General features: G+C 36.7%; 2 protein-coding genes and 3 pseudogenes across 2 annotated transcripts; all 5 read right to left on the reverse strand.

Moving 5' to 3' along the window:
• Positions 1–4350: 4350 nt before the first annotated feature.
• LOC135117553 (uncharacterized) lies at positions 4351–10282 on the reverse strand (annotated as a pseudogene).
• Positions 10283–12369: 2087 nt separating this feature from the next.
• Positions 12370–14287, reverse strand: LOC135117554 (lipase 3-like; annotated as a pseudogene).
• Positions 14288–16714: 2427 nt separating this feature from the next.
• LOC135117555 (lipase 1-like) lies at positions 16715–19434 on the reverse strand (annotated as a pseudogene).
• A 1358-nt stretch (positions 19435–20792) lies between these two features.
• On the reverse strand, positions 20793–23053 carry LOC126056750 (lipase 1). The gene is given in 11 exon segments (XM_049850714.2): positions 20793–20985; positions 20988–21339; positions 21632–21666; positions 21669–21758; positions 21761–21788; positions 21998–22107; positions 22110–22367; positions 22521–22694; positions 22697–22724; positions 22863–22909; positions 22912–23053. Coding segments are annotated over 11 exon segments (1407 nt in total). The 5' UTR covers positions 23039–23053; the 3' UTR covers positions 20793–20827.
• Positions 23054–23804: 751 nt separating this feature from the next.
• LOC135117504 (programmed cell death protein 5-like) lies at positions 23805–24719 on the reverse strand. Its single transcript, XM_064036880.1, has 3 exons — positions 24592–24719; positions 24318–24428; positions 23805–24214 (listed from the first exon to the last, which is right to left on the reverse strand). Exons 1-3 carry the CDS (start codon positions 24656–24658, stop codon positions 24024–24026), a joined length of 369 nt encoding a protein of 122 aa, XP_063892950.1. The 5' UTR covers positions 24659–24719; the 3' UTR covers positions 23805–24023.
• Between the last annotated feature and the right edge of the window lie 537 nt (positions 24720–25256).

Consider the following 25256-nt stretch of genomic DNA (forward strand, 5'->3'; position numbering starts at 1 on the left):
TTTTTTATATAAACATTACGAAACAAACACAACAAATAATTTAAGAAAAAGTTCGTTTATAATACCACTACGATTTTTAAATGACATAACTCAATGACATTGATAACACCTACTAAAGAGTAAAGACTTGCCCATAGAGTGACTCACACTTTTGCATAAATACTGCGTACCTACTACTACCTACATGCTGGGTGTATTGACCTCTGACTTGAGAGGTACATCTTTGTATTCATCACAAGTTTTCCTCCGTACTTAAGTACTTATGGAATTTAATTTATGATTCTTATATAATATCTACAACCTCTTGAAGGAAAATGGAACAAATACTATATTATGTAGATTGAGCCCTTTGAGAGAAACCTCACCCTTGTGATTCTTTGATCCTGAGGATAATGATTGCCCAAGACTATCATTATAAATAATAACTATATCAGTTACCTACTAATGAGCTTTCTATAATAAAACTCATAAACAAAAGCTAAGGATTTCAATCATCAACAATTTTGCTAAAACCCAACAATTTAAAGAGAACCTAATTAAATAATATTTTAAATCAGCCTACCTAATCGCTATCGTAAAGAAATAAAAATACAACAACTGAAATTTTAAAGGACAAGTTTATTGAAGACACATCGTACAATTTACAATAAGGGTACTTTTCGTTTTACATCAAACACTGCCAAAATCGTTAAAAATCCAATTACTTTGGTAGTTCATATAAAAAATATTATTTCACCTGTAACTAATCTGCCAAAGATGTTAATTGGTAGGTAATAGTTGCGTGTGATCTCGTATTCGTTACCATGTTATGTTTCACACCAACAGTTGACATTGGCGAAGCTTCCACAATGGCCTCCCTTGTAGCCACGTCTCTTGCACTCGCCGTTGCAGTCGGAGGTGTAGTTGACAGCGCCCCAGACGCAGCTACCAATCAGCTTGTCAGCCACGGCGGTGTTCTTCGGCGACGACACGATCACCAGGAACGTCACGCAGACCAGCAGAAATACGGAACGGTAGCTCTTCACCATTGTTACGTCTTTACTTTGTTGTAGTATAGAATACTAACTGATGCTTCAGCTTAGAGAGTCAAGCTTCAACTGTTAATGATGCCTCCACGCACCCCGTATTTATATTTGCCGGCGGGAGTGTAAGTAAGTAAAAATAAGGAAAACTGGGCCTCGATTATTAAAAGCGGTTTGCGCAGTTGATCTTGACCATGACTAAGTGGATGATTTTTTTTCCTTGTTTAAAATCTTCTCATACATTTCTAAAGGGTTTTCAAAGGGTATTTTAGTTTGTGAGTACTAAACAAACTAAGTAATTATATTATTAATTGCACAAAATTGCATAAAATGTCAATCTACATATCATATAACGTTGAAAATATTTTTGTAAACAAAGAAAAGACAATCAAACTTGCGAGTATTTGACTTGTTATTTTTTATTATGATCCATTTGCATTTTAGAAATCACAGAATAAAGAAGCGACAATTTATAAAACATCAAAGTGCTTTATAGGCTGTTACTTGAAACAGAATCAAGGGTACATACCATCTTCGTGAAAATAATACAATTTATTAGACACCGGTACGAACCTTATGAAATTATTGATAAAAACTGAATTTTCCGAAGTTACCGAAGTAATAAGGTATTGAGTATTGTTTCAACTTTTAGTTCCTCATGTATGCATGCAGATAGTTTTTCCGCAACGCGTTAAAAGGGCTCCCCACATAAGATCTCTAATACGTCAAAAGGAGTTTCTAAAGGTATTAACTTGCGTGGTAAAACGTAGTTTGAATTAAAACTAATATCCACCGTTTTAGATTAGGGTTTTGTAAGTTTACAAAATTGAAAAATAAATATTTCGTGCAAATAAACTATTTCATTTAGCAATGGCCGCGGATGGGACCATTTTGTCATTAGGACTTCTTCCATGTTTGGAAGGCACGATAAACTGGTGGCTTCCAGCTGTAATTTGAACATCTTTGGCAGTTTACGGTTAGTCAGAAGCCAGAATGTCTAACAATCAATCTTACCAAGGGCTATGGGGCTGCCAGGTTACTGGATTGTGGAGGTTAGATCGCTCTATATACTGGTACTCTGTAGGTACTCAGTTGCTTCGCCGATAAGTCTGGAAGCCTACTTCAACGTACCTACCCGATAAAGGCTAGGCAGATGATGATCTAATTTAACAATTAGTATTTATCAATTCATTTAGAGACTATGTAATGATCTCCATTATCCATAAATGGGTGTGTTCCTTTCTATCTTTCTAGTTACGTAGAAAAAAATATATTGGGCCTATCAATTATCAATGACCTGTTGACAGTAGATACCTTATAAATAACGATCCTCATCTTCGAACATCCTGTAGTAAGGATGTATTTGAAAACATTTATCATGCAAATGTGTCGTGGTTTCTTCTTTTTGAGTTTTGTTAAATATTTTCCTTATTTTGCACGCATACCTAAAACGCTTTTTTCCAAAATTCCTAGTATCATAAACATATAATTTTGAAGAAAAACATTATCGAAATAAAAAATAATCTTTACGAATTAAATAGGTAAGTCTTAAATGTGATCTCTATATAAAAAAAACTACTATATTCTACGGGTATAAAACAAGTTCAATTAGCACTAAAGTTGATTTATTATTAATAATACTTACTTAATATGCCTATATCTCGAGCGATTAATGAATCAATTACCGACAATATTAGATTAAAGAAACCCCATTATAAACCAATTGCATTTTAATGACTAGCACGCATTTTAAATCGATATTAATTAATTCGTTTAAGTCATTAGCTGTGCATTGATATAATTTGTATCACACCTATTGTTCTTACATAATCTGCCTACCTACCCTACACCTGTAAGTACCTATGACTCCCTAAGTACGTACTAAGTATATCATTATATTTAAAACCATTGTTTTCCTGTAGGGTAAGTGCCAAGACTGTTACACTTATACATGAGCAAAATATTAACAAGAAAAATGTTCCTATTTGTTGTATTTTTGAGCATTGTGACAGCCATTCGCATATTCTAGGAATAGCGCATTTGCATATTCTAAGAACAGAGCATTTGCAAATTGACCACTGAACCGTGTCGCTAATTAGTCATCATCATCATCAGAATTTGTTTTACTGTCCCGCTGTGCATGTCTCTTCTTATGCATAGATTGGATCGAGCGTAAATCAACACGATCACTCCAGGTTTCCTCAAGATATTCTCCTCATCTTTACTCAGGCTTTGTTGTCAAAATCAAGATACTCTTAGAAAGTAAAACAAGCCAACTTGTACTTAAGAGACAGGTGTTTTAAGCACTACGCCGCCACGACTTGCTAAATGGTGTCGTTTATACAAATGGTAAATAGTTACAGTGAATTATGACTAGGCGCTAATAAATATGCCAATTTATTTTATTGACATGTTTGTACGCAGTTAATTCCTGTTTTAGTAAATAACCTACACTGAGTTTATTTAACGAGCGAAAACAAGTGAAGCTACTTGTTTTACAAAACATGTAAATCGGGTCCATTGCAGACACGGGTACTAATTTGAACGGGTATTTCCCACATAATGTGGGAAGTTTCATTTTCCTTAACTTATGTCGCATTAGATAATATAACGCTTACTTAAACTAGTATTTTATGGTTTTGATAACCATAAGTCGTAATGATTTTATCAAAATATTTTAACTAATAATTTAAAGTAATGTAATTTGTATGTAAACAAAGTTCTTGTTTACTACGCAATACGATTTCCGTGGTTTTGATGACTAATGCCTGGTACTTCTTAAGGGTACCTACGGTAAATCTTTACAACAGATTTTTCGCTGGTTTTCCTATAGCTTTCGAGGGAAGATCACTTTGTCAACTGAAGTAAAGAATAAAACATGTTCGTCATTCAGTTTCAATTTATCTTCATACAAAATTCTACGCAAATAGCTAAATCTGTTGCAACAATTATTTTTCTATGCATTACAGACAGACAGTTTCTTTCGCTCCTATAGTGTTAGTCAGGGTTTACCCGAGCGCTGGTTTAGATTCTGTAACAAGTGGTAGGTACCATTTTTGCACTTCTTTCCTTATTGATATTTATGCCTATCTTTAACACCTGTAATTATTCAACCTTTTAAAAGCCTAAATGATTGATCGTTATTAGTATTTAACGCACAAAAATATAATGTCTTTCTTACATTTTTATCAGGACAAAAACTTTTTGAAAGAAAAAGTAGTTTTTCTGACAAAGCCTTTCTACCATTCATTTTCATATTTATGAAGCGGACTAAAAATTCTGCAGTGTGCGGTACTCTAAAGGTAATTCATAAATAATTAAAACAGTATTTTGATAAATCAACATTTATTTCGCAGCATCATATGTAAATCAAATATAATTTTCTGGTTATACTTCATTCTCCACTAAATTAGCTTCTATATCTTTCATGATCCTGATTACTGAGTCATAGACATACTCCTTAGCGTTAATACCATAAACAAAATCAACGTGACTGAACCTCCTCATTGGTACTCTATACTTTATTGGCCTGCCCAGTTCACTGTACAGTCTATCAACATCCTTGACAGGTGCAAATGGGTCCTTTTCGGAGTAATGTAGGAACACTGGAGCGGTGATTTTGGAGAGGTCGTATTTAGGTGGGGTGAAGGATCCGTAAGCTCTGTAGTTGGAGATTCGGGAGCCCATGTCGTATCGTCGGAAATGGCCGGCATCGATGCTCTGACCGTAGTGCGCGAGCTGCCTTACTGATATGCCAGCTGGCGCGTGACCCATGATCAGCGGCATTATAGTCTGAAATGAATACGTAACTTAGATATTTTGCTACGTCAAATACCGTATGACTGAGTAATATTAATTAGTTCTAAAAATAGAATAAACAACTGAAGCTAGAAACAAAATAATTATTCTGTTATATATGAACTTACTGCATTATGCTGTGGTACGTTCCATCCACCAACCAGAAGTAAGAAAGTGCTGCAAATACGTTGCGTTACAGCTTCATCACTGCAGTAAGTCTCTCCAATCCATTTAGTGAAGGAGTTACTGGGCATGAACTCGCCAATACCGATCAAGGAAGCGATGCTCTGAAAAAATAGGAGTGGTTGGTTAGATACAAAACAATAAATGATTCTTCATAGTAATAGATTCAGGAATACTTCAATAAACTTACTTCGATCCTATTAGAGTGAGGTGCCAAAAATCTAAAACTGGATTACGGTTGTTAGCCATATAAGCAACAGGCGCCAACGCGTGCATTGAAATGATCTTATCGTTATAGTTGGGTCTCATAGAACCAAACACGAAGAAGGATGTAGTTCCCTGAGAGTGGCCTATGTAGTGCAGTTTCTCCTGACCTGTGACCTCCAATGCGTAGTCGATCATGGCAGGCAAGTCCTTGTTCCCTATTTCATCCCAAGAGAACCGCCAGAAAGCGGTGCTAAGGAGAGCATCAGGGTTCAATCTGACGTGTTTGCGAGTAGTAGTTACCGCGAGCGTTACCCAGCCACACGTCAAAACCTTCCTCTGCGAGGAGGTATCCTGTAAAATAATTTAAGACAACATTATAAAGCAAGGCACGCTCTTCGGCAAGAATTTATGCAGCGAAAATCATAATATTTGTAAGTTCAATTATATCCAAGTCCAAGCTCACTTTTGTTATTAGATTGAAATTAACAACGTTTGTGGAATGTCATTTCGTTGATTTGGGCAATATAGAGTAATTATGTGTTATGTCCTGTAGTAACTTAAACTGGTTCCTTACCAAGAGCAGAGCCAGGGCCCATCAGAACGTAGTCAGCGGATGAAGTTAACATTCCATGCATGATGAGCACAACTGGCTTCTTCTGATTGGGAACATTGTTAGCGTCACGACCATAAGGATACGGTGCATCTCCAATATGTAGCCATCTTCTGTAGTCACACTGTGAACTTCTACTGGGTAACGGTATTTTCTGATAAGGTCAGGCTGGAAAATATGAGACACAATTATATTTATTTTCAAATATAAATCAGTTTCACTCAAATTTTTGCAAAGGCTACCACTCAAACAAGACATACTGTATGTAGGTACACAATACTGCAATAATAAACAATTAACTTGTTCTTCTTCCAAAGAAAGTAAGGCCTATGTAAAACGAGGCTCGACCACTATCTTAAGAAAAGCATTGCTTGCTTGATTACTAGACCTTTAGTGAGTTGGCGGTCTCAAAACACTAAGTGTACGATGTACCTAATATCGCACAATAGCACAGAACACAAGAACTCACCACATCTAAACGCGCATCTTCCAAAATATTATCGGAATAGCGCGCACCAGTGCTTTGATCAAGTCGTCAATTTCATCTGCATGAGGAGATCTCCTGGATGAGACCAGGGCCACACACGTGGTTAACACCACTAACAACCCTCCGCGTAACATCATATAGATACAGTCCACATACAGAATAAACTACATATCGTAAATAATCAAAAAATACGCCTTTTATAACTTCTGTAAAATTGATATCAAAATTAAGCTTCGATAACGAAAGCAATCAATGCTAAAATCTTGCATTTTTCACAACAGAATCATACCACAGAGATAGAGACATGTTTTAATAAATAATTCTAGTACACGATACTAGCTTCTGCACGGTTGCACTCGCATACAAATTAATGTGTCTCATGTTCCTATAAATACGCCTATACCAGGGTACAATATACCGGTTAATTTGCTTACTAGAGATAGAATTTTGACATGAGCCTCAAACAAGGAATTCCGAATTCCTATCTCTAGTATACAAGACTCAGATAGATAAAATATTGAAAACGGTCGTTTACCATCAACCACTTTAATAGGTATCTTTGAAAATTGTCAACGTTTTAATCATGGAAATCTAAAAGATGTACACGAGATGTAGGTACCTACAGATAAATGTATTTTCCCATTTACAATACGTATTATGAATAATTAAGTATCTGAAGCTGAGATCTATCAGTTGATAGACTGATAGACTTTCAGCCGCACGTCATTGAGGTCCAATCTTATCGTAGCGTAACGAGTAGGTACATAGTTAGGGTACTTATCAAGCCACAAGGGGACTTCAAACAAGTTTATTCTTGGTTCTGAATATTGTATTTGCGTTCAAACAATATTTTGGGAAGAGAATACAGACTAAAATAGGCTCTGAAATGATAAGAAGGTACTTAAGTACGTATTGTAATAATTGCCTTGGTAAATTATTTTATTGTGATTTTCTTTCATTTTTATATTGAACTTGTTATTTAACCCTATAACATTGTAACTAGGTATAGGTATTCTAAGGTCAATTAATCGGCGACACTAACGCGCATATTGTAATTGCGTTATTTACCCAGCATTGTAGGACAATAGATTTGTCATCAACAGGTTTTCCTTAAACCAATCATCTTACAGTACACTAGATAGAAAAAAATGGAATATCCATACACAAGCAAGTTCTTGTAGCCATTTCAGAAGTGAAATAGGAATCTTCCTAAATTACTATTCTTCAGTGGAGGTCATTGACACTGGGCATAAAACAATCTTGCATCAGTCATTACGGCATTCAAAGCACAAGAAATGGTAAGTTATCAGCAAGGTAAAGACGTGTCGCGGCTAGACCGCTCTTTCAAAAATATAAAAATTCAAAATATTTTCTTTTAGATAATGATTTATTTATTTAATTATCAACAAAAACGGCTTGTCGCCATTTACATTTGTTTTCAGATTTAAAAAGCATTCACACGCTCATCTCACAGATCATGATGAGTTAATAATAATAAATTATTTATTGAAATAATGAATCCGTATTGAGTAATATCATGATATTATGATAATAGCATGATGTCTTATCGATATGATGAATTGGTAGTAGAAATATTGTTATCAGTATTTTGCTAGATATTACTAAATTATTTAACGTAGCATGATTATCCTCCTAAATCAGGAAATATTAGAAACAAGGTATTTAAATTCCGTGTATTTAACTTAACAGCCATCTTCGACACAGGTAGGTGTATCATACTGAGCTAAATGCATTAGCACTTAACATTTATTTTATAAGCGAAATTCTTTCAAAAACATTGCTGTAGTAAGGAGAAATTTATATTGATACAGGTAAATAAAGATATCTTTATTAATAACTTTTTAACATGACATATGGCTACCGTTTGTCCTGGCAGTGAAGTGACGATGCGGCTTAGGATAGCTCCGGACTAAACAACAGTCAGTCACAAGCTAAGCCAATTGCCATATTTAAAAGTTCTGATTATTTCGTGAATAGGTAGTCTTTCGTTTATTCAGTGCGTCATTTTGGGTCCTTATTTGAGTTTCAAAGGAGCAGAAGGTTGCGTGTGTTTTGGAAAAAGGTAAAATAAACAACAATACGGTTGCCTGCTCGCTGTCTTGCGCAAACAGTATTTATAATATAATATTTTAATTGTTGATCAAGCCTCGTCGAATGCGTTGGCGTCCATAGCCTTAATAAGATTGATAACTCTGTCGTACAATAATTCTTTGGCATTAATAGCGTATATGAAATCAAGATGACTGAAGGACCTCAGGGAATTCGGAATTTGCCGATGGGTCTACCTAATTCCCTGAACAACCTGTCCACATCGTTAACATGAGCCAATGGATCACTGTCAGAGTAATGAAGGAACACTGGGGTGGTAACTTTAGATAAGTCGTAGCTCGGAGGCCTGAATGATCCGTATGTTCTGTAGTTCGATAGACGAGATCCCTGGTCGTAGCGACGGAAACCTCTGTCGGAGATTCCTTGACCGTAGTGAGCTAACTGCCTCACGGACGCACCAGCAGGGGTGTGGCCGAATATAGCGGGCATCATGGTCTGCAATCACAAAATATAAAACATTTAAGGGTTTAAAACTACATGTACTTGTCATATCTAAAGATTTCTGCAATAAACTTTATATAATCCAATTGTAACAAAAGACAAACAGACATCTTCATCTCCAGAGAAAGGGCAAAACTTGCTTAGTCAGGGTTGTAAATAACTACCCGAGAAAGTAGGGCTAGGTTTTCATGTCTATCATAACCTTCTTCGCTGGTACTGGACTTACCGAGTTATGCTGATCTTCATTCCATCCACCAATCAAGAACAAGATGTTACTGCAAATTGGTTGGAAAATCACTTCATCGCGGCACAACGCCTGACCAGCCCACGTGAAGACAACACTGTTGGGCATGAACTCGCCGATACCGATCAATGAAGCAATGCTCTAAAAGACAAAAGTACAGGTTAGTAGCAGAATCACCCTATATAGTTAGAATAGTTATTCATAATCATAATTCACTTACTTCAATGTTATTCGAATATGAAGCCAAAACCCTCAAAAGAAGGTTCCTGTTGTTCGCCATGTAAGCTACTGGGGCCAGAGCGTGCATAGAAATAACTTTTGGTTGTAAGCAGGTTGCATGGATCCCATCACGAAGAAGGCTGTAGTTCCTTGCGAGTGACCAACATAGTGCAACCTTTCTTCTCCAGAGACGTCTAGCGCATAATCGATCATAGTCGGGAGGTCTATGTTTCCTATTTCATCCCAAGAGAACCGCCAGTATCTGGTGCTCAGGAGAGCGTCAGGGTTCAAACTGGTGTGTCTGCGAGAGTAGTAGTTACCGCGAGCGTTACCCATCCATACGTCAAAACCTTCTTCCGCAAGAATGTATGCTGCAAAAACATTTCACGTAATGAGTGAAATAACCAGCAATTTATAAATATTTTAACAATGAACTGTGGCCGTGGATTAAATAGAACAAAGAGATTCTTACCCAAAGCGGAGCCAGGGCCCATAATAACAAAATCAGCTGATGAAGACAGCAGTCCATGCATGATGAACACAACTGGCTTCTTTCGGTTGGGAACATTGTGAGCGTCACGTCCGTGAGGAATACGATGCATTTGCAGAATGTAGCCGTCCTGTGTCGTCACATTGTGAACTTCCACGGGATAACGATACTTTCTGATAAGATCCGGCTGAAATAATACGGAACAAAGAAAATTACGCACAATTCTAATCAATGACCAATCAACAAATTACAGATTTTCAACTTACAACATCCAAGCGTGCATCTTCAAATACATCAGTAGAGTAACGCGAGTCGATGCTGTTCAAAGTCTCCAGGATTCGGTCACCTTCAAGTGACCCCTGGCCGCTGCCAGGGCGACACATGTGGCAAACACCACATACAACCCTCCGTGTAACATATTTCACATCAAACAAACACCGTCTCATTGCTTAAAATCCTAGTCGTGGCATTTATAACTTCTGTAGAATGAAGATAAAGAATTAAGCTTTGATAATTTTAGCAATCACAGCTAAAATCTGACAAAATGGTTACAATAATAAACAAATTATCACAAGATACCTACTCGTGTATGTGTATAACCTTACGTGCGTATTTCAATACCCACTGCGGAGTACCTAATTACGTCAATTAATTAATACCTTATCTTATCATAGATTCAGATCTGTGGAATTCATGAAACCATAACCCCGTGGAAAGACAACTAATATAGCCAGCCTCTTAAATTTATGTTAGTAAAGTTATCCAAAAAATCAAAACAAAACTAGAATATTCCAGGTATACAGATAGGTCTTATACTGAATACTACAGCACGCTTTTATTATATAAGATTAAATACCGACTATGATAGCTTATTGGTATTATTATCAAACCAATTAAATCAATTGTGATAACCACCACATGAACACATGTTGACGATAATAATTTGCTACTGTTATTACGCCTAGCGACTTCCCATGTCGATATACGATTTCATGTCCTCATAATTTTCAGGGCGCAAAAGGTTCTTTATCTGTGATATCATATTTAAACCATTGTCAACACATTTTGATAATTTGATTGTGTAAATGTATGGCTACTGTATACTTATCACAAATTATTTTTGTTGGCAGGAACATTCTCAAATAGGTACCTATATTTATTTATAGCATTTTAAATAACAGTTGCCATGCTTATAAGTTTTATACCTGTGTTCTTTTAATAATCACAATCAAAACTTTGTATTACACAACGGTCATCCAAACAACAAAGTGTTATCATTCTTAATGCTGAAAGAAATAGGTAGACAGCTGTGGATGAATCCTTGCCTGAGGTCTTTTATTTGGGCAAAGCAAAAAGATGCGCAGAAAATATTAAACTCAAATGTCACAAAGTATCCCTACATGTACATCATGGATAAGAAAACAAAACTAATAATATTATTAACGGGGTAAGCTGTATTGATGTATGTAGGAACGTAGTGAATAGCACAATACAGGAACTGGGATCTTCAATATATTCAAATAAAAACTTCAATATCTTTAAACTCATCGGAACGGACATCTTTGTGTTGAAAACCTAATCTTATTATTTAAAAGGTATATAAATTGTTATGCGACCAGTATTATATACCTACAAACTATTATGATACCACCTCTACAGATGGACAACTCTCCTACTGATATGGTTGTAGGTACCTACGTTAAATATTCTCTCACGCAAAAACTTGTGAATAAATTTTGATGAAAGGTGTAACAGCTCAGCATCAGAATACCATATTGTGAGAATAGTAAGGAAACAGTTTAGTCGAATACGGGCCAGGGATTACCTTGGCTGAAGTTATTGTAAAATAACTTCATTTTACTTCCGAGGAAGCTGCTCGGCAGCACTGCGTTGAGTGAAGATATGAGAAATCAAAACATTGCTCAACGATTGTGAACGATCGTGATGCCATCACAATTACCTACTGTTATAAGAAAATGTACCTAAACTCCTCATCAATGAAGATGTCTGCAGTTCCGCTTCCTAACATCATTGAACCAGAACTAATCAGTCCATGGTCCAGAACAAATCAGTTTCGGTTCAGTTCTTACACGGAGTACTTCCTCGTGATAGTACACGCAAGCCCTTTGGGTACTTCGGTATTGAAGCCATAATACGCAATGCCATAAGAAACTATGATTACAAGAGTAGGCGCTTGGTTTTGAAGCTAACAAGCTATTAACACTTGTTTAAGTTTTGCTTATTAAGAGTAATAGTAGTCTTATTAATAATTATTTTTCAGGCGTTTTGAATTAAACTATTGCTATATTTTTTGTGTAGTATGTACAAAGTGTTTTCAAACTCTTTTAAATCTACTGGCATCGGAGTAAGTCAGAAACTACTTTTGAGGAATAACAAACTACTAGATACTTTCAACACGACCTAAAAGTTTTTACCTATCCGTGGATCCAGCCATTGCCTACCTAAATGTTTCAATGGTTATTCATAACTAAAATTAACTAAAAGAAAATATATATTTTATTTGAGCATTTATTTGTACATTAACCAAAACATACCTATTACAAATTCAGATAATTTTGATATTACATCGATTTTTCAAGTCGTTAAACATTATTAAAATTACTGGCATCCATGGTTTTCATTATATCAATAATTCTGTCATAGAGTAATTCCCTTCCATCAATGGCGTATATAAAATCGAGGTGAGTGAATTTGCTCATCGGCACGAGGAGTTTGCCCATCGGATTACCTAGTTCCCTGAACAACCTATCGACATCTTCAACATGAGCCAATGGATCGCTTTCGGAATAATGAAGGAACACTGGAGCAGTTATTTTAGATAACTCATAATTCGGTGGTCGGGAAGTCCCATAAGCTCTTATATTTGACAGTACATTTCCATGGTCGTACCGACGGAACTCTCCGCTTGCGATGCCTTGGCCGTAGTGAACGAACTGCCTTGCTGCCGCACCAGCCGGACTGTGACCGAGTATGGCGGGTATCATAGTCTGCAATCATATAATGAGTTTATTTCCTTACTCTGGCCTTTACATTCCAATAATATTATAAACGAAAAGTGTATATGCATGCATGGATGTTTGTTCCTTTTCGCAAAATTACTTAATGGATTTTGATGAATCTTAGCAGTAATAGCTTATATATAATATTAAAATATCATATAGGCTATCTGTTTATTCGGATAGAGGAATAAATTCCCTCGGAAAACTAGTAAAATTATAAATCATGACGAAAATTCTAAACTCACAGCATTGTGTTGATCTTCGTTCCATCCTCCAATTAAGAACACGATGTTGCTGCACATCGGTTGGAATACCGCTTCATCATGGCACAGGTTCTGTCCAGCCCATGTCAAAGCTTCACTGTTGGGCAAAACTCGCCAGTACCAAGCAAATATATAAGCCTCTAAAAATGTTAATAAATATATAAGTAGTGGGTATAGGTAAATGATATTTAATAATAATGGACATATTCTACTTACCTCAATATGATTAACGTAGCGCGACACTAATCTTAAAAAGGGTTTTCAATATGCTCGAAATAAGCCGATGGAGCCATGGCGTGCATGGAAATGATTTTGTCATTGTAAGCTGGCTGCAAAGATCCTAGCACGAAGAACGATGTGGTGCCTTGTGAATGTCCTATATAGTGGAGTCGCTCTTGTCCAGACACCTCTAATGCGTAGTCGATCATAGTTGGGAGGTCAATGTTGCCTATTTCATCCCAAGAGAACTTCCAGAATTTGTTGCCTACATCAGGGTTTAGACTGACGTGTTTGCGTGAGTAGTAATTACCGCGAGCGTTACCCATCCACACGTCAAAACCTTCCTCTGCGAGGATATAGCCTGCGAACATAATTTTAAGACAACATTACATACAATTTGTGTGTAATCTGCAAATACCATAATTAAAGTTCAAAGTTGTATGACTTGCCAAACAAAAGGCACTTACCTAAAGCAGAACCAGGGCCCATTATAACTAAATCAGCAGATGAAGAAACCATTCCATGCATCAAGAATACAACTGGCCTTTTTTATTCGGGTCGTTGTTAGCGTCTCGGCCGTGAGGAATACGATGCATTTCCAATATATAGCCATCCTTTGTCGTCACGGTGTGAACTTCTACTGGATAACGATATTTTTAATAAGGCCGGGCTAGAAAGATGAACAGACAATAAATGAACAGAAATTAATGTTGTAATTAAAATCTAAGATTAAGTATAAACACAGGTGTTGTAGTGTAGAACACAATAACTCACCACATCTAAGAGTCCGTCTTCAAACACGTTGTCCGAATGTCGCATATCAATGCTTTGGAACAACTGTCTGACGGTGTCAGCATGAGGAGACTCCCTGCTTGCCGCCAGGGCAACACATGTGGCCAACACCACGAACAACCCCCGTGTAACATTGTTCTCTTGCAGCAGATAACTACTCATTCGAAATGGCCAAATATCCGTCTTATATGAACCGAGATAAAGTATTTAGCTCTGATAAAATCAACAATCAAAGTTAAGATCTATGATTTGCAAAACTTTAGGCAGAATCTGCTTTTAATTACTTGTATATCATAAATAATGAAGCTATTATCATATAAACATAGATTTTAAGTCTCTTTATCCAGACCAGGTGTAGGCATAAACACCAAAATTAATAACAGCCAAGTGTGAGTCGGACTCGCGCTCACAGTGATACATACCAAAATCAATAACGCGAGAAATCACGTTCGTTGTGAAGAGCCCCTGAAAATTATATTATTCTAATTTTAAGTATTTGTTGGAATATCAGCTTCAAAATAAAAATTGAAAATTTTAACTATCATGTTTCATGAGATATAACCTGGTGAACGAATTGACGGACAGCGAAGTATTGATAATCCCATTTTACTAGAAACTTTAAAACTTTAAAATTATATTTTTATATGAAAAAATTTTAGGCAAAGTAGTCAGTTGTTTTATTCACTATACATATAGTATTAAAAAAAATAGTTCCCACGGTGCACTCACTCAGTCTATGCAATATCTCAAAGCGTTACGCTACGTGACTACGTGCTGCTACGCCGTAGACCCTGTCGCTCGATGCCCACTAAGCTTTTATGTAAACCGCAAGTTTGTGCCGAAATAAATTAGACATAGATAGTAACAAATAAATGGTATAATGAAAGATTGAATGAATATTATAAATTAAAATAAATTATATGAATTCTATCAATTTGAGTTTTTACTGGCAGGTACTTATGATACTAATTTATTGTTTATCAGATAAAATTGAATGAACCTCTCGAAGACATACGATTTTCTTGTATTTTATCTATTATAACCTCTACTGAACAATAACACAGACGATCAGAAGTAAGTAGACTATTGTTTAAAACTTACTAAGACAACATTCGATAGCATTAACAATACAACTATTTCGATTCATCAAACAAAACTTCCATCGTGTTCCATCGTCTACATAAAAAACAGACTTTATTCCATCGCCTACATAAAAAGCCAGACAATCACAGATACAGAGGCAGAGTTATCAGCAAAATAATTTTGTTTAGATCTCGTTGAACAACACTAACAGGACGGCAAAGTTGCGCGCCTACATAAACAAGCCGAGAACTTCAAATCGACTGTAATAAAAGTTTATGATGTCATACAAGTTGCGGCTGTTTGTTATAACTTGAACCTCAGCCGCCGGCATATCTGTAAGACTTATACTTTAGAAGAAACTATGTTTACTTTCGACTGTTCTTTGTGACAAATAAGTGGATGGCCTCGAAACCCCGTGGGTTAAGATTGGTAGTTAAGTGAGAGTATGTTGTATATGTGTAGGTGTAAAATTATATAGGTTCTTGTAATATTTAAATACCGTATTTGGGCAGTAATTGCGATAACATAACGATTTCGACAAAGATGTTGGAAAATCTGTGAAACAGTACCTAATGAAAATGTTTTCTCGATTATTCTTATTATTCCGACTATAGATTACTCATGGAAGAAAACTGTTGTAAGTAATTCCTTTGCAATGAAAGCAAACAAAGTAAACATGACCTAATGTTCTGATAGGAAACCGGAATCCACACTGTTCCTGACAATCTATCAAGATCATTAGCATGCGCCTCTGGCTAGAAACATTGACTCCCATACAACATAAGTATGTGATTTCTGCTAGTTTTATAGATTGATAATGGTACGGAGCCTTAGTTCCCAAGTCCTACTCGCACTTGGCTGTTTCTTGTATTAGGTATCTCAGATAAATGAGCTCTGGTAATGTCTTTGATATAATCAGCGAATCACGTACATGTTTATGCAAATATATGTAGATTTAATTAGGTACGTTCATATCATCAATATTAATCATCAAATCAATCAATTACAAACAAACAGAGATTTATGAGAATTTTACCTAAACGGCACGTGCGTGAAATAGAAGACTCGTTTCAAAATCAAAATGAAAATCAATTGTTTGTATTTCAAATAGGCCTTTGCAGGCTCTTATGAAACGTCAAATTAATTGCACGGTTCCAAAAAGTTGGTCTCATGGAGAAGAGCCGGCAATAAACTCCACAGACACTCTTTCTCGTTTCTTGAATTAATTGAGTATCTAGCTGCTGATTGACGTGTCTAACAAATCCATTTTATTGGTACTTTTAAAAGAGTTCATAAAATGTGTGTGTATAAAAATATAGTAAAAAATATATAAAGAACAAAATTTGAATCTAACCTAGTCACATTAGACATTGGTTCTATTTAAAGTAATTTAGGTTTTTCTAAAGATTCCCAAAGGGTCTTACTCACTGTAATTTCTGATTAAGTTTCTTATCTACAACGTGTAAGTAATTAATTCATGTAGGTACGATGTGGTGAGATTTGTCATTATTGTCTATACCGGTTGGCATCGTCGAGCTGGGGCTAAAAGGTGTATTATTGGTTCACAGTGTACGGTAAGACCTAAAAATAATACAACTTGTATCTGACCAACAAGTATAATTTAGTTTTGAATCCGTAATCGGTGTTTCTATAGTCACCATCAACGTCAAATTCATTAGCATCCATAGCTTTAATAAAACGTATGACTCTATTGTAAACCAACTCTTTAGCGTTTATACCGTATACGAAATCTATATGACTGAAGCCAGACTCAGGAACCCAGAACTTACCAACTGGTTTTCCTAATTCCCTGAACAATATATCAACGTCTTTAACATGAGCCAACGGATCGGCGTCGGAGTAATGAAGGAACACTGGAGCTGTAATTTCAGATAACTCATAACGTGGTGGTTTGAATGTCCTATATACTATAAAATTTTCCAGTGGAGACGCATATTTGTAACGACGGAACTCTTTCCTGAGATTCCTTGGCCGTAGTGAGCGAGTTGCCTCACAGACGCGCCAGCCGGAACGTGGCCGAAAATAGCGGGCAGCATGGTCTGCAATCATGAGTATATATGAATTTCATAAATTAAGTTTAGGTTAGTTTTATGCATTGCACAATACATTATTTTTGAATTGAAGTACTTGCCGTATTTTGTTCATTTTCGTTCCATCCACCTATTAAAAATAGGATATTGCTGCACAACGGTTGGAAGACCACTTCATCACGGCATAATGCCTCTCCAGCCCATGTGTAGATAACCCTGTGAGGCAAAACTCACCCAGTCCGAGCCAAGAGGCAATACGCTGCAAAATAAATCATTACATGCAAGTACTTTGAAACATTACTTACACCTGCGTACCTATAATAAAGAACTTACTTCAATTTTATTAGAATAGGGTGCCAACATCTTAAAAGAGGATTTCTGTTATGAGCCATGTATGCTACAGGAGCCAATGCATTGAAATAATTTTGGCATTATAAGCAGGCAACATTGATCCCAACACGAAGAAGGCCGTGGTGCCCTGTGAGTGTCCAACATAATGTAGTCTTTGCTCTCCAGTCTCATCTAATACGTAGTCAATCATAGCGGGCAAGTCCTTGTTTCCTATTTCATCCCAAGAGAACTTCCAGAATACGTTGCTCTTATGTGCATCAGGGCTCAGTGTGACGTGTCTGCGAGTAGTAGTTACCGCGACCGTTACCCATCCACACGTCAAAACCTTCCTCGGCGAGGATATAAGCTGCGAAATTGTGAATTATTGAAAAAAATCGGAACAAATAAAAAATGTTTTGTAAAATGCAAAATATTGAATCTTAAGACATATGCCTTATTTTCTTTTCGTGTAGAATGTTTTCATGAATGGTTTGAAAACATTCGACGGAATGAATAAGTAGGTATAAGGTACTAAAACAGTTAAAATACGTTTAAAATTGTAATGTTTTATTATGAGTTTTATTTGACTTCGTGATGACTAAAAGTTTATGTTATTATCACGTTTCCTCGCAAAAATGAGTAATTAATTATTCGTGTCCGTACCAAGTTTTATGATAAATTAAATCGATACTTAGGTAACTTAATACTAACCCTTTGCTTGATTTCAGAATACATTGAATAATAATATGCATATTTGTAGATGAAATTATTTTAAGCGATGTGACCTCCTACTGGACCTTTTGAATTATAGCCCTTTATATGTTGTCCCCGATAAACATAAGTCTATTCTAACCTACTTACCCAAACCATATCCAGGACCCATAATAACGAAATCAGCAGACGAAGACAGCAGTCCATGCATTACAAACACAACTGTTCTTCTTTGATTCGGATCATTGTTAGCGTCTCTTCCGTAAGGAATACGATGCATTTCCAATATATAACCATCCTCTGTCGTCACACTGTGAACTTCCACTGGATAACGATATTTTCTAATAAGGCCGGGCTAGAATAATTGATATTTGTGAAATGCCTAGAGGTATATGATAGATAATTACAGGTAGTATATGCTACCCCATTCCCTCCTATGAAACTTGAAACCTCCTTTTTCCTTTCGTAGTAAACTAGGAACCCTTATTATTATACGTTTTATTTCAGCCAGAACAACTTTTCTAAGTTTGTATGTACTTTATAAGTATATCTTAATCACCAATGACTGTGTTTCGGATGGCACGTTAAACTGTAGGTCCCGGCTGTCATTGAACATCCGAGTAGTCTGAAGCCAGTACCTAAGCCTGACACCAGTCTAATCAAGAGGTATTGGGTTTCCCGGGTAACTGGGTTGAGGGGTCAGATAGGCAGTCGTTCCTTGTAAAGCAATGGTACTCAGCTGAATTCGATTACACTGGAAGCCGACCTCAACATAGTTGGGAAAAGGCTCAGAGGATGATATATTTCAGCCAGAAAAGAAATAAATAGCATGCAATCACAATCACAACTCACCACATCTAAGTTTGCGTCTTCAAGTACGCTATCTGAACAGCGTGAATTAAAAGTTCTCATAATTTCGTCAATGTCTTCATAGTGAGGAGATCTCCTGGCCGCGGCCAAGGCAAGACAAGTGGTCAACACTACGAATAGCTCTCTGCGTAACATTGCATCCAGCCAGGCCACTTCTCATTGTGGCAATTAGATATTTCTGCCTTTTATAACTTCGGTAAAAGTAATTAATATTATGTTTTATTTTCGTGGACTTCGATAAGAATATGTTTAATGTGATGTAAAACGATAAAACTGCTGTTAATACGTAGGTAGGTACACCAACTACGTATTTCAAGTTCCATAGGTGACGATGGCTTCAATACAGTTACTGCTTCCAATTTAATTTGTTATTCTAGGTGTGTTGTATACTTACTATCCATCAAGAAACCATTTGTCATTATCACGAACTTTTTTTATCGGTCAGTTAATGAATGAATATAATATTGATCTAAGATAACAACTGGCATTCAATGTATATGTAGCTGATACCGACGATAATCTTCAGCATTATAGGTACCTTCCTAATAATTTCCGTAATGCCGAGGATATCACATTTACGTATTCTATCTATTAGGTAAGATAATGAACGTAATTCGTCAAAATATCAGTAAACAAATCAAAAGAAATTGATATTGGTTAGCAACAAAAATCCATGAGGTCAGGCTTTTTGTTGCTGGCCAATTAATTTTCTGATTTCTCGCAGAATAGGTACTAAGTAGGTACTTATCTACCTTCCTATCAATATTTGATTGAATGTCCACTTATTGCAACTCATTATACATAATCCATGTTATCAGCTGTCTGTTTAATTACTTTTTGTTTGCAGATAGTACCTACCACACTCTCTCACTATTGCTAATGATCTCTGTCGACCAATCTGGTTCTCCTTCGCTTATAATCTCGCAAACGCGAGACCACTATACCTAAGCGCAATTCCACCGCCATGACAAAAAAACGTAGGTATTCAGTATTCGTCATATCTTTCGTCTAAGTCTAATCAATTCGATCATCGTCCTCTTAAGCCCTTTATTTTTGTACCAGGGCCGCTAACTCTTTCGAACAATCCTGATCGGCATCCCTCCTGCCCATTACCTTATCTGACTTCTCTATCTGAATTTTGGAGGCATCTTACAAGTTATATTATTTTCATCCGTATCGTACCTATTTCTTTCACGCAATCACAATCCAAACGTAATCAATTTGATAACTTAATTATTTCTGTGCCTATCTCTCCACTGTTTTTCAGTAATCGGTATGGTTGGCCACTGGACTCATGGAATCAGTCTTAAACATAAGAATTGAATACCTGCTGTTTACTTTAAACATGCAAGTGAAATGTGTGCTTATCCTACAACATGCCCCATTCTCGACGGGTTGGTTCAAGAAGATTCTTTGAATCCAGAAGACATTCCTGACTCAGTTTAACTGCATATTTCTGAAGAAATGAAAATAAAACTCAACTTACGTGGGCAATAAAGGCGAGAAATCGTTACTTTATCAGACTTTTAATTCATTAACCTTTTGAACGCCAATGTCGGCTATAGCCGACATGCAAGCCAACGACGGCTATACTCGATCGCAGAAAATACAAAATAAACCTATTAAATCATTACTTTTATGTATTTTTAGTAGATATTTAATTAGAGATTTTCGGGCTTTGCGTACAGGGCATAGGAATACCGATATGGCGTGGCGGTGAAAAGGTTAAACTCTTTAATTGACGAAAATCAATTTGGTTCCATAGTAGTTCATCGTCGAAAGCATTAGCGTCCATAGCTTTGATAAGGTTGATGGCCTATTGTAGACCAATTCTTTTGCGTTTATACCATACATGAAATCAATGTGACTAAAGGTAGCCTGTGGAACTCGGAATTTGCCAATTGGTCTACCTAATTCCCTGAACAATGTCTCAACGTCCTCGACATGAGCCAATGGGTCGGTGTCGGAGTAATGAAGAAACACTGGAGTGGTAATTTTAGACAAGTCATAACGTGGTGGTTTGATTGACCCGTATGCCCTATAATTAGATAGTGCAGACCCATGATCATAGCGACGAAATTGTTTGCCGGATATTCCTTGTCCGTAGTGAGCGAGCTGTCTCACCGACGACCCGGCCGGAGTGTGCCCTAAGATGACCGGCATCATGGTCTGTAATCAGAACGTGTTTCACAAGTTAAACTCCTTTCTATTTGGATACGTAAACCTCCGTGCTTTCTTTCCCATAGTTCACCCAGACCTTCTTTCCATACCACATTCTTCTTTGTCCTGCTTTAGGTGCCTAAGTTCTACTAACACCTAAGTACTAATTTGTTAGATTTAGATCAGACGTCTATCACTATGTTCATAAGATTGTTAGGTACCTAATGGACTTTCCTACCAACTACCATTATGCTTAGATATTAACTCAAAATTAATATAAATGTTTCATGTAGGTACTTGCCGCGTTATGTTGGTTTTCGTTCCATCCACCAATCAAAAGAGAATATTGCTACATATCGGTTGGAAGACCACTTCATCGCGGCACAATGCCTCCCCGGCCCATGTGAAGATAATGCTGTGAGGCAAAACTCGCCGATTCCCATCAAAGAAGCAATACTCTGCAAGATGCAAAACTAACATTAGGCATACCTACGTAATGCGAGTTTCCTTATCTTTTTATCGAGTGAGCTGCCAGTTTTATCATATGACAAACCCTAAGTCTGAAATCCACCTGACGGCCTCTGACTCGGAATTGTAACAACGATTAAATTATTCCTAAGTTTCCTTTTATGAAATGAATATTTTACTTCAGTTGTTTTGAACTTACTTCAATATTATTGGAATAGGGTGCCAACATTTTCAGAAGAAGATTTTTGTTGTGAGCCATATATGCCACTGGGGCCAATGCTTGCATTGAAATAATTTTGGCATTGTATCAGGCAACATTGAGCCCAACACGAAGAAGGCTGTAGTGCCCTGTGAGTGTCCAACATAATGTAGTCTTTGTTCTCCTGTGGCCTCCAACACGTAATCAATCATAGCGGGCAAATCTTTGGTTCCCATTTCATCCCAAGAGAACTTCCAGAATGCGGTGTTCAAGATTGCATCAGGATTCAGCCTGACGTGTCTGCGGGAGTAGTAGTTACCGCGAGCGTTACCCATCCACACGTCAAAACCTTCCTCTGCGAGGATATAGCCTGCAAATATTTAAATTATTGCGAAATCTTCTCTAATCTCACGTAGGCAAAAATATAAATTAGTGTTGATTTATGTTAAAAGGATGGTTATGGTAAATAAGTACATCGAATTTGAGGAATATCTATGATATGATGTTTGAGTATGATTCTTACCTAAGCCAGATCCAGGACCCATAAGAACGAAATCAGCAGATGAGCATAACAGTCCATGCATCACAAACACAACTGGTCTTCTTTGATTCGGATCATTGTTAGCGTCTCGGCCGTGAGGAATGCGATGCATTTCCAAAATATAGCCATCCTCTGTCGTCACATTGTGAACTTCTAAGGGTAGCGATATTTTCTGATCAAGCCAGGCTGGAATTATTATAACCGCGAAATATGAAATATCATAATGAGTTGAAAGATGAATCTACCACTTCACCTACATAATAGATGCTTACAGCTTTAGTTTATTTAGGAAAGAAAAATAGCAAAAATAGAAACCCAACTCACCACATCTAAGTTTGCGTCTTCAAACACATTATCGGAATATCGTGAATCGATACTTTTAACAATTCCTTAATATCGTCACCGTGAGGAGATCCCTGGCCGCGGCCAAGGCGAAGCATGTGGCCAACACGACTAACAGCTCTCTGCGTAACATTGCACACGGCCGGGTCACTTTTCATTGTGAAAATTAGATAAATATTTCAGACTTTTATAACTTCTTACCGATTAATTAATATAAGTATTTAATTTTCTAAGCTTCGATAACGCTATCAAACAATCCTTACAACCGGTGCCTCAGTAATAACGATTGCTATAATACAAAGGTAGGTATGTGTAATATTTTTTAATTTCAATAAAGGTCTATTCATACAGAATTAATTAGGCTACACTACGCGGTTTAATCGGTTTAGGTAGACCAGATTACGGCCAGCGTTTGTCGGAAAGCAATGCTGCAGCACGAGATAACCCATAGGTATCACCTAGGCATACTGGTTCTCCGAAACTCACCACACGTGGTATGGTAGCTACTTCAAGATTATCAAGATCATCGTAGAAACAAGCATACGTACGAACAAAATTATTACTACAAGAAAAATTACGAAATAGTGTTCACTTATTCAGCCACTAAAATATCTTGTAACAGTCACAACTTCAGAAGCAACTGGCCTGAACATCAGAGAGTTGCAGAAGTTACTAAACACAGCATTTCAGTAAGTGTTCAAGAATTTTATTTTGCAGTTGGATCTTCTTTTTTTCAAAATTGACAAAATGGTACTTCTGTGTGAAGGTGGCTTTGGGTAGATAATCGTATAATCCTCATATACTTAGTGCATTGATCAGCTGTCAATTCATTAATTATACATCCATAATAAAATATAACAAGATTATCATTCACCTAACTGTCTGCAGTTAGGTACATACAACAATAAGGAAAATAACAAAACATAAATGTATTACTTTTATATTGATATCCATTTAAAATCATGAAAGTTTATTATTATACAAATAAGTACCAACTAAAGTTAAAAAGTACCTTTAAGTTTCAGAAAAAAACGATGTATTACATATAAATAAGCATTTAATATCTTGTTAAGACTTTGCAGTATAAGTGTTATGACATGAGTAAACTTAATTAAGCAGTGCTAGAAATCATCATCATCCGAGTCAAGAGCCCCTCCTTCTGTCAAACTTCACGGTGCTTGAAGATTTAGGCATTTGTTGGTTCAGCGACTCTAGGAGTTGTATCAGTTCTGGTTCTGTAATTTTATTGCGAACTTGACCCATTTGAGCCATTCTACAGATCATATTTTCAACCATGGCACCCTTTTCTGGTCTACTCAGCTTAATTGTGTTCACTGTAACAAAATATTTTATTCATTAAAGAAGCCTATCTTGTCATTGTGTCCTGTCATATCAATCTAGTGTTTAGATAAATTATTACAAATAATATTTTATTACGTCTGGCTCTGGCGTCTTGACTAAGTGCTTGTGCAAGTATTGTGTGTTTGGCTTCTTCCATTGCCTGCATCCTTTCTTCCTGTTGTTTAGCATGATTCGGATCACCTGTCCCTGAAAGTAACATTCAATATTATGAATACAAAATAAATATTTCATAAAAGACGTGCCTCGTAAGAATTTTAGCAGTGAAAATTAAACCGATTTCTAGTGCATTCCAAAAATATAAAACAGATTGACCCGGACATAACCTCCATTTATGATTCATTCGCACTCACCCCATGTTGAGCCTGAAGTTGAGCCAATCGCTGTTGTCTAATCTTGTCTAACTCCGGGTCATCCATGATTATTTTTCTTATTTGATTGTAACTTCCCAGAAACAAAGATTTTAAGTTCAGTATGTATTGCTTTATTTGCTTTCGATTTTTGACATTTAAGGCGGTATCACGTTCCGTTTCTTGTAGCATGACATGATCATAAGGAAGGTATAGATTTCTGTCTCTAGTTTTAAGTGCAAATAAGAAATTAATTCCGTTACATAAGTTCAATTGATTAATTAATGATGAATTAATTTTAAAAGCATTATTTATAAAAACTAGCGGTCCAACTGGCGAACTTTTCGCCTCAGACTAGACGGACTCCCGTGTCGACGGCGCCCGTGTCGACGGCGCGCGTTGTTCCACGCGCTCCTCAAAGAGACGTCAGCAGCAGGGCAGGGCCGGGGCTGCGGGTTGTTCGAAAGAGATACCGCGGCCCTGGTACATAAAAGGCCTATGACGGAACACGACGATTTTAGTCAGTAAGAGTCTGACTCCTCACCGCTGCTAACCCACAGCGGAGGGTCATTGATGATTTTACGTCGATAAAAAAAGACTAGACGGACTGCAGCGCCATCTATTGAATCAATGGGAGGTTTTCTTTTGCCGAGAATCTCCGTCAATA

The sequence above is a fragment of the Helicoverpa armigera genome, chromosome 11 (assembly GCF_030705265.1).
Source record: "Helicoverpa armigera isolate CAAS_96S chromosome 11, ASM3070526v1, whole genome shotgun sequence".
Lineage (NCBI taxonomy): Eukaryota > Metazoa > Arthropoda > Insecta > Lepidoptera > Noctuidae > Helicoverpa > Helicoverpa armigera.

What these genes read in the sequence shown, in the direction of transcription:
- LOC135117504 (XM_064036880.1), bottom strand. Translation starts at nt 24,658, where the DNA reads ATGGATGACCCGGAGTTAGACAAGATTAGACAACAGCGATTGGCTCAA. An exon ending in ACTTCAGGCTCAACATGGGG is followed by an intron (nt 24,429 to 24,591) that starts TGAGTGCGAATG and finishes TGTTACTTTCAG; the next exon opens with GGACAGGTGATCCGAATCAT. An exon ending in TCAAGACGCCAGAGCCAGAC is followed by an intron (nt 24,215 to 24,317) that starts GTAATAAAATAT and finishes ATTTTGTTACAG; the next exon opens with TGAACACAATTAAGCTGAGT.